At 36.9% G+C, this 15,349-nt stretch overlaps 1 protein-coding gene across 1 annotated transcript in view; it reads left to right on the top strand.

Moving 5' to 3' along the window:
* The window catches only part of Rassf9 (Ras association domain family member 9), a 32,530-nt gene extending 28,588 nt beyond the window's left edge, over positions 1-3,942 (top strand). Inside the window, exon 2 of the mRNA XM_028883520.2 lies at positions 106-3,942. Within this exon, the coding sequence (XP_028739353.1) occupies positions 106-1,366 (1,261 nt within the window). The 3' untranslated portion in view covers positions 1,367-3,942. The remainder of the gene's footprint in view (positions 1-105) is intronic.
* The last annotated feature ends 11,407 nt before the right edge of the window (positions 3,943-15,349 follow it).

Genomic DNA, 15,349 nt, shown 5'->3' with positions numbered 1-15,349 from the left:
GTCCCTCATTAAAGGCAGAGGCAAGAAAAGGCTTTAATGCCAAACCACCATTCTGCGTTTACACAGGTGGTGACAGAAATATAATACTCTTTGTTTTCCTTTTAGATCTCCAACTAAAGACATGGATCCCGAAGAGAAGGAAATCGTGGTTTGGGTTTGCCAGGAGGAAAAGATTGTCTGTGGATTAACCAAACGCACCACCTCCACCGACGTCATCCAGGCTTTGCTGGAGGAACATGAGGCTACGTTTGGAGAGAAGCGATTTCTGCTGGGCAAGGCCAGCGACTACTGCATCGTGGAGAAGTGGAGGGGCTCGGAGCGGGCCCTTCCTCCGCTGACGAGGATCCTGAAGCTGTGGAAGGCGTGGGGAGATGAGCAGGCCAATATGCAGTTTGTTTTGGTTAAAACAGACGCCTTTCTGCCAGTTCCACTGTGGAGAACGGCCGAAACCAAACTAGTGCAGAATAGTGAAAAACCCTGGGAGCTCAGTCCTGCGAATTACATGAAAACTTTGCCACCGGATAAACAAAAACGAATCGTCCGGAAAACCTTCCGGAAACTGGCTAAAATTAAGCAGGACACGGTTTCTCATGATCGGGACAATATGGAGACTTTGGTTCATCTAATTATTTCTCAGGACCACACTATTCACCAGCAAGTCCAAAGAATGAAAGAGTTAGATATGGAAATTGAAAAATGTGAAGCTAAGATCCACTTGGACCGGGTAGGGAACGATGGGGACAATTATGTTCACGCGGCGTATTCAATGCCCAGGCTCAATGAAAATGAGCAAAAGCTCGACTTCCAACCCGAGGACAGTCAGGCTCTGGTGGACCTGAATGAGAGTGAGGGAATGGCACAGTTGGAAGAACGGTTGCAATACTATAGAGTGCTCATCGAAAAGCTCTCGGCTGAAATTGAGAGAGAGGTGACGAGCTCGGGCATCGACGGAGGTGAGGATCCAGAGGGAGCAGCTGCAGGTGAAGTAGAAAGCCCGGATTTAGAAAACGTGAAGTGCGATCTGGAGAAAAGTATGAAAGCCGGTTTGAAAATCCACTCTCACTTGAGTGGCATCCAGAAAGAGATTAAACACAGTGACTCATTGCTTCAGATGAAAGCGAGAGAGTACGAACTCCTGGCCAAGGAGTTCAGTTCGCTGCACATTGGCAACAAAGATGGATGCCAGTTAAAAGAAACCAGAGGGAAGGAATCCGAGGCTCCCGGCAGCTGCGCGGAGATCCCTCCATTAACTCAAAGGGTGTTCAACACATACACAAATGACACAGATTCAGACACTGGCATCAGCTCCAACCACAGCCAGGACTCTGAAACAACGTTGGGCGATGTGCTCCTATTGTCAACTTAACGCAGAGGCCTTCTTTCTGACCATTAGTGACGTTTCGTGTGATGTAACAAGTAACTCTGTTCCATGTATAACTCTGTGAAAACATAAACTGTGCTAAAATATTCAGTAGTTAATAATAATAATAATAAAAAACTAGTGAACATCATTGTTTGTTTTCATAGAGCGTTTCCAATTTGACTTTCTTACAGGTTCAAGCAATGAACTGTGTATCAGGAATGCAGCAGATCTAGCTGGTGGTTACATAATGCAGAAACAATGTAATGGGGATTGATTAATGATTCCCCCACGTGAGACCTGCCTGAGTGACACGAACTTAAAAACAGTTCCCAACTTTGTTCATCAAACAATCCATACTGCAAGCATCAAGAAGTAGCATGAACATGTTTGTCATTTTTGACAACATTGTATCATGAGAATGTTTAAATCTGATAGTACAGATCCATCCCTACATGTTATGTGTCCAATATGGATCAGTTCAAATCTTGTGTTTTCAGTAGTCAGACTGTAAAATGCACTGTGTGTGTGTGTGTGTGTGTGTGTGTGTGTGTGTGTGTGTCTTCTTCGCTGCTGTCTGCTTAAGTCCAAGGGACAGGAAGCTGTTGGGACATGTATAATTCCTGACAGTCAATCGGTTTGGGCACAGATGAGACAAAGTCAATTGCTACAATCAGCTTTTTTTTTTCCTTCTTCCCCAAGCAGGTCTATGATGATCACCAGCTACACATAAGCTTTTACTATCTGTTCATTAGATTTTCTATCCACCAGTGCTGTGTGCAGGTTCATTATTTGGGGATGAATAGGGTAGGCTACAGAAGATCCCAGCCATAATTTTATTTATGCCCTCTTAACTGTGTACGTTGAAGTGGAATTTACTGTTGTTTGTGTGGATACAGCAGTGTTTTGTTTTCTGGGAACATACAGAGTAGAACTGAATGTTTATTCTCGTATACTACAATCCAGCCATCAGGGGACTTCCCGAGTGCTTAAAGCAGCTCAGTACTTTTAAGATGTCCCAAGCACACTAACGGAAATTCAAGAAAAGAATGGATCATCTGGATTCTGTCTTCACTCACATGAAAAATAGTGTTTTCCTTGATTTTAAAATAGACTTTTCCTCTCTCTCCTGCCCATCTGCTAGCTTATTTTCTCTTCGCATCTCTCTTCTCTTTCTCCTTTTTTGCAGTAAAGGCAGGAAGCCATCAGAGTCAAAGTAAATAATTTTATTGCTTTGTTGTGAACGGAATGTTGGTGTTCCTTAATTTTCTTTCGTTAGCACATTTCACTCATGTCAGGATACATAAAGCAGAAATGTTTGCTCTATTTATAGTATGTAGACATTAGCTATTATTCCTGGAATGTTTGCCTTTTATACAAATGATGCAAATTTTAACCGTTCTCTCTTTTTAAGTTTGAAAGTTTTATAGATTTTTTTCAGCTTTGTTGCAGATTCAATGTCTTTAATTTGCTCCTAAAATATCCCATTCCTTGTCCTTTACTTGCTTCATGTATCTTTTGGAAGATACTTGCATTTCAATAGTGTCTCACATCTGGGAAGCACCTATGTTACCATTAAAAAAAAAGATATTTTCAGGCCATACAATAGGAATTTCTATTCCATGAAAATACTGGGATAAATAGTAAGTCATCATGTTCACATAAATTATATTTCCAAAGGAAGATTAGAATAGTCATTTGTAAAAGGGAAGTTCGAAGTTCATGTGGCTAACAGGCCATCAGATCACTAAAGCACATGCTAAATTGTTGACGTATTGATTGTTACTAATAAAGATTGAATTCAGAAGATTATCACAAATGATAAGCCATTTGGTACTTTGTTTTCCTAAAATGAAAGTTATCTCTTTGGGTTATGTGTTTAGAAAGAAAATACGTGTTGCACATCTCTGTATGCAATTTGATAGCATTATCTAAAATCAAATACAGGTATGATAATAATCACAGTTTCACTATAGGAACTTTGAAATAACTACTGGTTTCACAGTTACTTACAATGATGGTGTATAAGGTGCAATTCTGCATTTTACTCTTAAGAATGTTTAAAACTTCTGTTAGAATCCCGACTTTTCAAACTCATTGTAGAATTTGCATTTTCCTTAATATTTAAAATATATTTGTTTCCTTGGTCATTATATTAAGTCACATAGCAATTATTTTCCATGGTGAAATTCTAATAGAGTTAAATATGAACATATTTATACAGATAGAAATAATGATCTCATGATACTGTGCTATTTATTGTTTAATTGATGGTTAAGCTTATAAATACAGGACTTGAAAGTTTAATGCTTTAATTATCTTGAGAAACTTAGTGAATTACAAACCCTTAAGTAGCCTGGCAGATTAACCATGAAATGGCCATATGCAGCTAGAAGAGGCAAGCCACAGTTGACGATGCTTGTTTTTCCCAGGACTAGGTTCTCAGAGCATGCCTTGTGCATTTCCCGCCCCCACATCTGGTGGCCTCTTTCATTCTCCTCTTCCTATAATCCGGACTGCTACTGACTTTCTTTTCTTTCATTTTCTCCTCTTTTTTCTTTTTGTTTGTTTTGTTTTTCAAGACAGGGTTTCTCTGTGTTGCCTTGGGTGTCCTGGAACTCCCAGTGTAGACTTCAGCCTCCCAAGTGCTGGGATTAAAGACATGCGCCACCACACCCAGCAACTACCTACATTCAGCGTGCTTAGAAAAGTGTTCTCTTCTTTCAAATAATTGTGCCCCATCTTGGCAGTCCTAATTTATTATCTTTGAACTTACAAATATTTTGGATGCACTTCTTTTGGGCTTCTCTTCTATATTGGGCTGTATATATTTATGTAACCATCTCACTCTACTCACCCAGTAGAGTTTTTATCTTACTATTTTATTATCTGCCCATTCCAACTTGATTGGTTATCACCAACTTCTTAGCCTCTTGTTCCATTTGTGAAGTCAGTTGCTGAATTGTAAAGGGCTTTAACATGTTTTATGAATATTTTACATCTACTTACTTGTGCAATTTGTATATAAGCATGCATGTAAGCAGGCTTAAAAATATTAGCATGCATACACCCTATAAATTTAGGGAGTTAATACTAAATCTTTACATTGCTATGAATTTTATCTATGTGACATCATTTTTAATTAACATAAAAATACATTATTAGGGGGCACTATGTGATATTTCAGTACATGTATACATTTGCATAAAGTTTAAGTCAGGAAAAGCATTCAATTTTTTTTTATTAACAGAGTTTCTAACTTAAAATAACTCATATGCCTTTTAACTTAATGGCAATGTTATAACATCTAAGCATGTGCATATAAAAGAAAAAATTGCATAGTGTTGGGTTTGAAGTAGTAGACACTCAAGATCTTTTAAATGCCTAATTAAATCTCTGCATCATTTTTCTTCTTAATTGCAAAGTTATAATGCTGTATTATTATATAAAGGCTTTTCTAACCCATTAAATTTTATTTTTGTATTTATTTAAACTTCTACTGTATATGACAAAATATATTTCTGTGGCTACATTTTATAAATTTTCAGAGTAGAGTTATTGTTATATTTAAAACATATTTTTCTAGTGACAATGGAATGCAGCTTAATCCCGAGATAGCTTTAAAAGTAACATTAGACTGCTTCTTTTCATACTTCCTTATTGGTTTGATAAACTTCATGTGATGAATATAAAGTTTCATTTCTTTGAGTTATAACTGATCCAGAAAAATAAAAGATTATTGTATCCTGTCTGAAGTATTTTCTTTATTTAAATGGTTATATTTCAAACAAATTGCAATCATTTGTAATTGCATAATTGCTGAAATAAACTAGCTAATACATTTTATTTTCAAATTGGTTGGTATTTCTTGACAAAACAAATGCATAGTAAATAATATCTAAGAAAACTATTTAATAGGTTTCATATGTACTTGTTCCAATTTCTTATGGAAGTATGCTCCAACTTGTATGCTGATTTTATGCATGGCTTCTTTCTTTTTAAAGTGAAGTTATTTCACAGAAGAATGTTCACGACTTTGTTGGTTCTTTCTACTAGAATTTATTTTGTCACTGCCTTCCTCAAAGTAAGCATTTAGTATTAACTTTTAAATAACTCATCACTGAAGTCATAAGAACCACTAATTCATTCTATAATCACCACCAACATCTTTATTAAAAGATTGTATACAACATCCAGCACAGCATTTAGGAATAAGTTTACACTACTTTCTTCTCCTATTTGTCACCATGGTTAGAGAAGAGGGACAGTATTTTTTAAGCAGAATTTGTGCTTTTAATAACTGTTGAAATTGAGAACTGAAAATTTTAATGCTATTATTATGAATAGATTTATATCTGAAAATCTCTGATTATCTTTGTAATTCAAGGTAGCAATTTACATGTTTTTCTGAAGCAGACATGGAAGATGCTTTTATAGAGGACTATTTAGATACTACACTTCATACACATGTATAATGTAATTGGATATTTACCATTTGGTAAGGTAGATACATTGTATAAAGCTCACTATGATATCTCATTTCTATTGCTGTGGGCCCACTGCACACATGAGTTCATTCTGACATTAAAGACGTCATCTGTGATTTATGAATTGTTCTAGAAACAACATATAAATAAATAAGTGTAAATTTAGTTACATAGTCAGGCATAGGTAACCTAACATACGCAGAAGAGTTAGATGATCTCTTAATTCACCATCATACATACATTCTCCTCATTTAGAGATGTGGCTACTCTGGAAATGTCCTGCATTGTTCATATGGTGGTCTTTCCTCTGATCTCACTATACTACAATATTCTAACAACACAACAATTCCACAATCAATCACATTGGTCCACTTCTGATGAGCATTTGGATGATTATTTACTATGTTTCCAATTATTTACTATGTTATTATAATATCCTTCCAAAAATTCCTATGAGGCAAGACGTAGAAACATTGGCTCAAATGGTGCCAGTTATGTTTTCAATTTTAAGAACGTCTATAATTCACATATGCAGAAATTAATCTTTATGGTCTGAGTTGGAAATTTGCTAATGATAGACAATGTTATTTTCTATTTGTACACTTAAACTGCAAAGCAAATAAACAAATTATGGTAGTGGAGTTGATCTTCCTGGTTACTATTTAATGATGTGCTTTCTGGCCATTCTTTAAAGGGCTGCAAGTAAAATACTTTTCAGTTGATATGATCAAATTCCTTACAGAAAGGAGGGTTTATTTGAGCTTATGGTTCCAGAGTGATAAGAATTAACTATGGCAGGGAATGGTGGCAGTGTGCAGGAGTCATGGCAACAGAAACACCTGAGAGCTCCATTTGCAAACCACAAACAGGAAGCAGAGAAATGGCACGGGGCTTTTTTTTTTTTTTTTTTCACTTCTCCAGTCCCAAGGGTTCTTTTTTTATTAACATTTTTTTTTTCAGTTTTCTTTATTAAGAAATTTTCTACTCACTCTACATACCACCCACAGATCCAGCCTCCACCCTCTTCCCACCCCCCAGCGCTCCCTCCCAAGCCACCCCACATCCCCAAGTCTCCCAAATCAAGGACTCCCATGGGGAGTCAGCAGAGCCAGGCACACTGAGCCTAGGCAGGTCCAAGCCCCTCCCCACTGCACCAAGGCTGCTCAAGGTGTCACACCACAGGCACCAGGCTCCCAAAAGCCTGTCCATGCACCAGGGAGGGATCCCGATCCCCTGGTGATCCCCAAACAGTTCCAGCCAAACAATAGTCTTCCATATCCAGAGGACCTAGTCCAGTCCCATGGGGGCTCCACAGCCACTAGTCTACAGTTCATGGGCTTCCACTAGTGTGGCCGGTCAGCTCTGCATGTTTTCCCATCTTCCCATCATGATCTCGATGTCCCTCTCCTGCAGACTCCCTCCTCTCTCTCATTGATTGTATTCCAGGAGCTCAGCCTGACCACACCTTGGAGTGCTGGCAGCGGTCTAGAGGGTGCCTGGACTGGTCTATTCTCGTGACCAGTCTAGTGAATATCCTAACCGTCATCAGCACTGGGCTTTTAAACTCCAAAGTTCACCGCCCCGCCCCGCCCCACACCGTGATGTTCTTCCTCTAGCTATATCTCTTAAACCTACTCTACTGGCCCCAGCAACATCTAGCCTAATGGGGGGAAGGTCTCGTTCAAACCTCTACAAACTATCATGCCATGTTGTATGATTAATAACTTTAAAAAATAGCTTCTATCTATTTTACATACACATTCATGTTTTAGTTTTAAACCTTGGAGCAATCTAGCATTGAAGGTTTTTGAGTTGTTGAAAATACTGAAACAACTGATTTTGTTTAGATGTCTGGAAATTATTTCATAACATATGGCACAGATTTTTGTCCCACTGTTATAGAGTGACATCTATTATTGGTTGTGTGTGAACCAGAGTATGATCTATATGGTAGATCTACTGCTGACTTTTCTATATCATTTTCTTGCTTTGGCTGAACTGTGTGTTCATATTATTGTACTACATTATCTTGTTCATACCTTTAGGATGCTTTTAATATTTTGTGTATTAATATGATTTATATATGCCTATTATGTTTTACAAGACATTTCTGTTGATCTTTTTTATTTTTGCAATGTTTTCACTATGTTTCAAGCTGTAGGAGTATGGTATTCATGTTTTAAATTTGAATCATGCCAAATTTATAACTAAACATGAGGGATGTTGAATTCTTTGATTTATTAAATGAGAACTCTGTGTTCTTTAGTATTTAAAAGTTTTAATCTGTTCCACCACACAAGTATTAAACTTATTACTGAATACTTCCCCTTCCCTGTTACAAATTAGTCTCTTCCCATTAGATTATTTAGCTAGAAGTTGTCCTTGTGCACTTTGTGTAGCAATTCTTTACTGATGTCGTGTGTTAAGTTTACACTCAACTATATTTCATCCATTGAGCTCATCATAAACTTGTCTAGTCTTCTACTCTCTTTTTTCCCCTCTGATGCCATTTCATGTCAGAAAAAGTAATCCATAAAAAATATGAAATGCTTTATAATTTCAACTCTTCTCTGAAAAGAAATTTCTGAAAAAAAAACCAACAAAATAAAAAATAAAACATAGGAATGCAAAGAAATCTGGTATTTGTACTCATTTGTGGAGAATAAAGTCCATGAAGTATGAATATCAAGATATGTATTCTTCACATCATAAGTTATAAGATGATTAACAATTATCATTTCCTAATTGATCAATATGTAGCGTTAACAATCTTCAGTATGAATGCTTGTATTAGCAACAATGTTTGCCCTACATTACTTCTTTTAAATAGTACTATTGGCACTTATTTAGGGAAGTTTTTATTATAATAGTCTTTCATTACTTATTGAATATTTTAAAACCCTGAGCCACTGGTGTTTAATACAGATAGTGTCCCTGTTCCCATAAATTGGGACAAGTAAAAAAATGCTCTCTCCAAAGTCCATTTCTTAGCTCTTATATTATCATTCACTAGAAACTTACATTGCCTCCTTTCAAACAACAAAACAATATAGCAGCTTACTACTAAAAGAAATTAGTACTTGTATTCTGAAAATAAAAGTATAAGAAAATTTGAAAACAAAGTTTTCAAATCAAATATTGAATTAGGATGAGTAGGGTGTAGCTAGAGTTTTTGTGCCTTGCCCACAGTCAGGACAAATCTCTGTCACCTGCCAGTCCCACAGCCCCTCAGACCCAACCAAGTAAACACAAAGACTTATATTGCATACAAACTGTATGGCTGTGGCAGGCTTCTTGCTAACTGTTCTTATAGCTTAAATTAATCCATTTCCATAAATCTATACCTTGCCACATGGCTCATGGCTTACTGGCGTCTTCACATGCTGCTTGTCATGGCGGCAGCAGGCAGTGACTCTCTCCGCCTTCCTGTTTTCTCTGTTCTCCTCTCTGTTAGTCCCGCCTATACTTCCTGCCTGGCCACTGGCCAATCAGTGTTTCATTTATTGACCAATCAGAGCAATTTGACATACAGACCATCCCACAGCAGTAGGGCATTCCATTTAATGTGAGTCAAATAATGATAGGCCAAGCTCTATATCAACTAATGGGGTTATGACATAAAAATAACAGATTTTGGTGTTCATTTCAATTTTGAAGCAGAGTCTTGCTATGTAACCAATGCTGTATGACAAATCTCATGATCCTTTTGCCTCAGGCTCTGGGATAAGGTTCTGGGATAAGGTTAAATTAGAACCCTGAGGCAGAAGTATTGTGTGCTATAATATGCTATATGACATTATAATATATATGTGAATATGAATAAATATATAAAATATATCTGTGGTTGATATATTGTTCACCCCAATAAACTTATCTGGGGGTCAGAGAACAGAACAGACACTATATTAAACAGATTTATGCAGTGGTAGCACACACCTTTAATCCTAGCATTCAGGAGGCAAAGATCTGCCTGGATCTCTGTGAGTTCAAAGACACACTGAAAACAGCCAGGTATTGTGACACACATCGTTAATCCCAGGAAGTGATGGCAGGAAGCAGAAAGGTATATAAGGCATGAGGACCAGGAACTAGAGTCTCATTAAGCTTTTGGCTTTTAGCAGCTGTTCAGCTGAGATCCATTCGAATGAGGACAGAGAGGCTTCCAGTTTGAGAAAACAGGATCAGCTGAAGAACTGGCGAGGTGAGGTTAGCTGTGGCTTGTACTGTTTCTCTGATCATTCAGCATTCACCCCAATATCTGGCTCCCAGGTTTGTTTTTATTAATAAGACATTATAACAATTCATCCATCTACTTATTTATTTTTGAGATGTATATATATTTGCCAATAACTTAGAATACCATGATGGATGTTAGCACCATAAAATCTTGTTGATAAACTTCCATAGTTATTGACTGATATTTCTGAATGTAATAAAGTATTTGTTATTGTAAAAGCTCTGAGTACAGATCTTCTGCAATTATATTAAAATGAAACTAATATAAATTTATTACAGTATGAAAATGCAAATTTCCCAGTTCTTATAATTCTTATAAGACCTATTACTAGTTCTAGTGACCATTACTAATAAATTACAACACTAATTATTTTTCTGAGATAAGCAAACACTGTTTAGAAAAGCAACTACTTAGGAACTCAGACAATGGTCAAACAGAATATCAAGGAGCAAATGATTAAGAAAATTAACTCTTTCAGCTACAGAGTCTACAATGTCTGTGCATTCCGTCCTTATATCCATATTATCAGGATGCATGCATCTCACATTTAGAGTTTACATCCATATTACTGAAGAATAAAGTAAATTTTATGTCCTTCACTAATAAATAAATTCTCAGTTTTGTTTGTAGCAAATTTTTAACACAGTGAAAATAAAGCAATTTGGAAATAGTGGTGTAGATCAACAACCCTTGCATATTCAGGAAGACTCCTGACTCAGTGTGATCTACAAATTTAACCAAGGGCACTGTCCTCCATATAAATTACAGTTATAATGAATGATACCTTCATCTGAAGTCACATTGAAATTACTCATGAAATTTAGTATTTATGCATTTTACAGTCTTTTGAAAGATAAATTATTATGCCTAGATTCTAGAGAGGAATTGTATAGTTTTCTTGGTGATTTCAGTCAGCGTTCTTATAGTTCAATAATCAGCAAGAAATATTGCAAAATCTTTTGAAACAAACGTAAATAGTCCTTCTTACTTGAGGCATTACTGGAAGTTACAAGGTCTAATAGGAAAAGAAGTGTTAAAGGAATCTTAGGATATTATTTGTGGTACTTAGTGAAATCTGTAAATAGTTATACTGATGGTTAAAAGGCCATGCAAGAGTAAAATATATCTGGAAATAAGCAAATTTCAGTGAACTCCAAATATGTTATGAGACTTAAATGATGTGTGCCGAGTAGCAAGTCTATTGAAAACAAAAATGTAGTAAATACTATTTATATTTTCACCTTATGCTGATGACTTGAGAATCAATACACTTCTATTTTCTCCATAAATGAACTTCTAAATCAAGAATCATTATAAAGATAATTAAGATTGTTTCCTATGTGAGACATATTTCTGACTCTTTGCTGTATTCGTTGAGACTGTCACAAATAGCAAACAGCTAGAGGTAAATAGAAAATGATAAATCAACTGCCAGGAATTAGAAGCTTGAATACTTTTGAAATAACCTTGACTTCCAGAAGTCAAATTCTGATCCACAAAATAATTTAAAAAATAGAAAGGAGACACCAAAATGCTGATTTCAGTTACGTATGTTCTGAGGTTCACTTAGTACAGAAATATTAATTACTTTCATATTTTTAACATTTCTAGTTCTAACATTTTATTTTTGTAGCACCAACAAAATGAATATGAAGTATACTTCTGACAGACATAGAATTAATACTTAAAAAGTCTTTATTTCCTAATATTTCCACATCTGCCTCTTATTTATTTCCAAATTAGTTAGGTAAGGCCATTATCCTTAATTTTAATTGAATATTTTTCCTGTACAATGAGTATAGATCTTTAAAAAAAAATTAGAATTTTCTTTAGTACAAAGAAGTAAAAGTTGACTAACAGAATTCTACAATTCCTCTCTAGAATTACCCACAGTAATTTATCTTTCAAGAGACTGTAAAATGGATAAACACTAAATTTCATGAGGATTCAATGTGACTTTGGATGAAGCTATCATTCATTATAATTGTAATTTATAACTCAAAAATAGGGCAGACTTTGGAGGACAATGCCCTTTGGTTAAATTTGTAGGTCACACTGAGTCAAGATTCTTTCTGAGATAATTCTCAAATCTGTTTCCACAGCAGATTGACAAAGAGTACCTATTAAAACCACAGATTCCTAGATTTCACCTTGGAGAATCTGAGTGTGGGGGTATGATTTACAACTTTAACTTTTTAAGGTTGAATTGCTGTCCAAATGATTGCAAAGTCAAAGTATTTCAGCAGAGCTGGTAACTAATGGCATCACCAGGCTGCCATGAAAGAATGTGGAAAGCTAGCCTTACCATGGTGACTGGGAACTCATTAACTAGGAAAATCATAAGTCTCTAAAGTCCTCAGAGCAAAGGTAAACTGGAAACAGATACTTGGTAGGTCTCCTCGGGAGACTGCAACTGGCACAGGTTAAATGTTTAGTGCTGCGTTTTAAACAGTATTTAGTCCGAGGTGGAAAGAAGAGAAGAGACTTTGGAGGAATTTTTGTTGTCATATAAATGCTGGACATGTATTTTATATACTTTATATTCTCCATCAAATATGCCATTGGAGGTTACATATTAAAAACTTTAACCTTTCCAAAAGTGATGTTTTTCTTGGCTCAAATTAAACACAATATATTTAACCTAATGATTCAAACAGATCTTGTTCAAGAAGGCATACAAAATCATATCAAATATGAGCTCCAACATTTGTTGATTTGATGGTCTCAGGAATTTTAATATTTGGACCCCAATTGTTGACACAGTTTGGGCAATTTTATAGGCATGACTTTGCTAGATGAAGAATGTCACTTGGGCCAAGCTTTGAGGTTTAGAAGTTACATTCCATTCCCAATTCAGTCACTTTCTGCTTCCTGTTGGGGTTCAAGATAAGAGTTCTTAATTTGCCATATCTTCTTTTGCCATATCTCCAGTTCTCCAGTTACCATATCTCCCTGCTACCATGCTTCATCACCATGCTGGTGATAGATTCTATTCCCTCTAGAACTATAAGCCCTAGATCTCTTCTATAAGTTGACTTGGTTATGATGTTTACCATAGCAATAGTAATTAAGACAGAATTTGTTACCCCCGAAGTCTTTTATGACTGTGACATACCACATCAGCCTTGGTTTTAGAGGAATGTGGAAGATTTGGGAACTTTGGATGAGAAGAGTGACTGAATGCAGTTAAGAGGAGCTTGATACGCCATCCTAGTAGGAGCTTGGAAGACAGTAGTGCTGAAAGCTATGCAAACTATGGAGACTGCAACAGGTTTGAGAGGGGAACAATATTAATATTGTTACTGGGGTATAGAGACATATCTTATGATATTTTAGCAAAGAATGTGGCTTCTTTCTGATCTTGTCCTAAGACCTTGCCTGTGGCTACATGTAATAGTGATGGACTAATATTTTAGGCAGAGTAGATTTCAAAACAGCTCAACATTGACTCTTCCCCACAGCTAATAGAAAACAACCAGTGAGACAGAAAGAAATATAAAATGGATAGTTTGAAGAGAAAAGGAACAGATCAAAGAGATTAAGAAGTAGCCTGATGTATACTAAAATAAAGGGAAGGGTGCTGTCTGGACAAGACTTCAGCCCGCTAAGTTTTTCTCCTCTTGAAAGGAAAAGGCAGGAGAAGTTATCTGCTCCTGGAAAGGAACAACAAACCAAACCTGCTTCAAATATGATTCCAGGAAGCCAGAGTCCACTTCCTGCTGGCAGTGTTGTTAACATGCTGTTGGCCTTGGTTTCCTGTAAGATGCACAAAGAACAGAGTTGTGGAATCTACCTTCATGCTATCAGAGACACATGGAGGTGGAGTTCCTGGGGGGCAGGGTGTGGTGTGATGAGAGGCTATTCCATGAAGCTTTGAATGTGAAGTCTGGCTTACCTTGGAGACCCGAGATGTTTGAAATGATAACAGAGCTGTGAGACATCTGCCGAGGGGAGCTACACCTTGGGATTTGTGCCATCATGTGTGAAAGAAGTACGTTGTAGACAGCTAAGCCTGAAGGGTGTAGCTTTCTAAACCTTTCAACATTGGCCATAGAGCTACAGCATTTTATGAGGGCCCTGATGAGATTTAAGATTTAGTCTTGCTTTGGTCTGGTATTTCCTCTCTATGCACCTATTCCTCTCTTTTGAAATAGTGATGTATATTCTGTGCCATTGTATGTTGGACATATGCAATTTGCATTTATCCTTTTAAAGGGATTAAGGTTAAGGTTGCCTGGAGTCTCAGTGGCGAGTTTGAATTTTCAAACAGTGTTAAACTGGGAAATATTATGTGAATTTATGAAGTTAAACTAAATGCATTTACATTACGGTATAGCCAAGTTTCTCCTTAACCCCAAAATGCTCTCCCATCAAAAGACTTCTTTCATTATCTCCCCATCCTTCCCACCCCCTACCAGCCCAACCCAAACCCTCATGTTTCCATATCCCCTTCCCCACTCCACCCACCCCATTTACTCAGAAGATCTCTTCTATTTCATTCCCAGGGAGATCCATGCATCTCTCTTTGGGCCCTCCTTGCCACAAAGCTTCTCTGGTGCTGTAGATGGTAGAGTGGTTATCCTTTACATGTTTGTCTTTCTGGGTCCGTGTTATCTCACTCAAGATGATTTTTTTTTCTAGTTCAATCCATTTGCTGGCAAATTTCATGATGTCACTGATTTTTTACACCTGAGTAATACTCCAATGTTTAGATGTACTGCATTTTCTTTATGCATTCCTTGGTTGAGGGGCATCTAGGTTGTGTCCAGGTTTCAGCTATTATGAATAATGCTGCTATGAACATAGTTGCCTAGGCTTATGTCAACTTGACACAAATTACCTAGAGTTACCTGAAGGAAGGGAACCTTCATTGAGAAAATGCCTCCATAAGATCCAGTTGTAATGCATTTTCTTAGTGATTCATGGAGGAGGGCCCAGCACATGGTGTGGGGTTCTGACCCTGGACTAGTTGGTCCTGGATTCTATAACAAAGCAGGCTGAGCAATCCATGGGAAGCATACCACTAAGCAGCTCCTCGCCTCTGCATCAGCTTCTCTCTCCATGATCCTGTCCTGTTTATGATCCTGTCTTGGCTTCGTTCCATGATGGACAGTGTTGTCGAAGTGTAAGCCAAATAACCCTTTCCTCCCCAAGTTTCTTTTTCTTGGTGTTTCATCACAGCAACAGTAACACTAAGACAGCAGTTCAGTATTGTGCACTTTATTTATTGAAATTTTGTGAACTTAGAAACTCTATATAACAACT

This window comes from Peromyscus leucopus, chromosome 18, assembly GCF_004664715.2.
Source record: "Peromyscus leucopus breed LL Stock chromosome 18, UCI_PerLeu_2.1, whole genome shotgun sequence".
Classification (NCBI taxonomy): Eukaryota; Metazoa; Chordata; class Mammalia; order Rodentia; family Cricetidae; genus Peromyscus; species Peromyscus leucopus.
The sequence above is the reverse complement of the archived record's forward strand: the minus strand, read 5'-3'. Positions and strand labels throughout refer to the sequence as shown.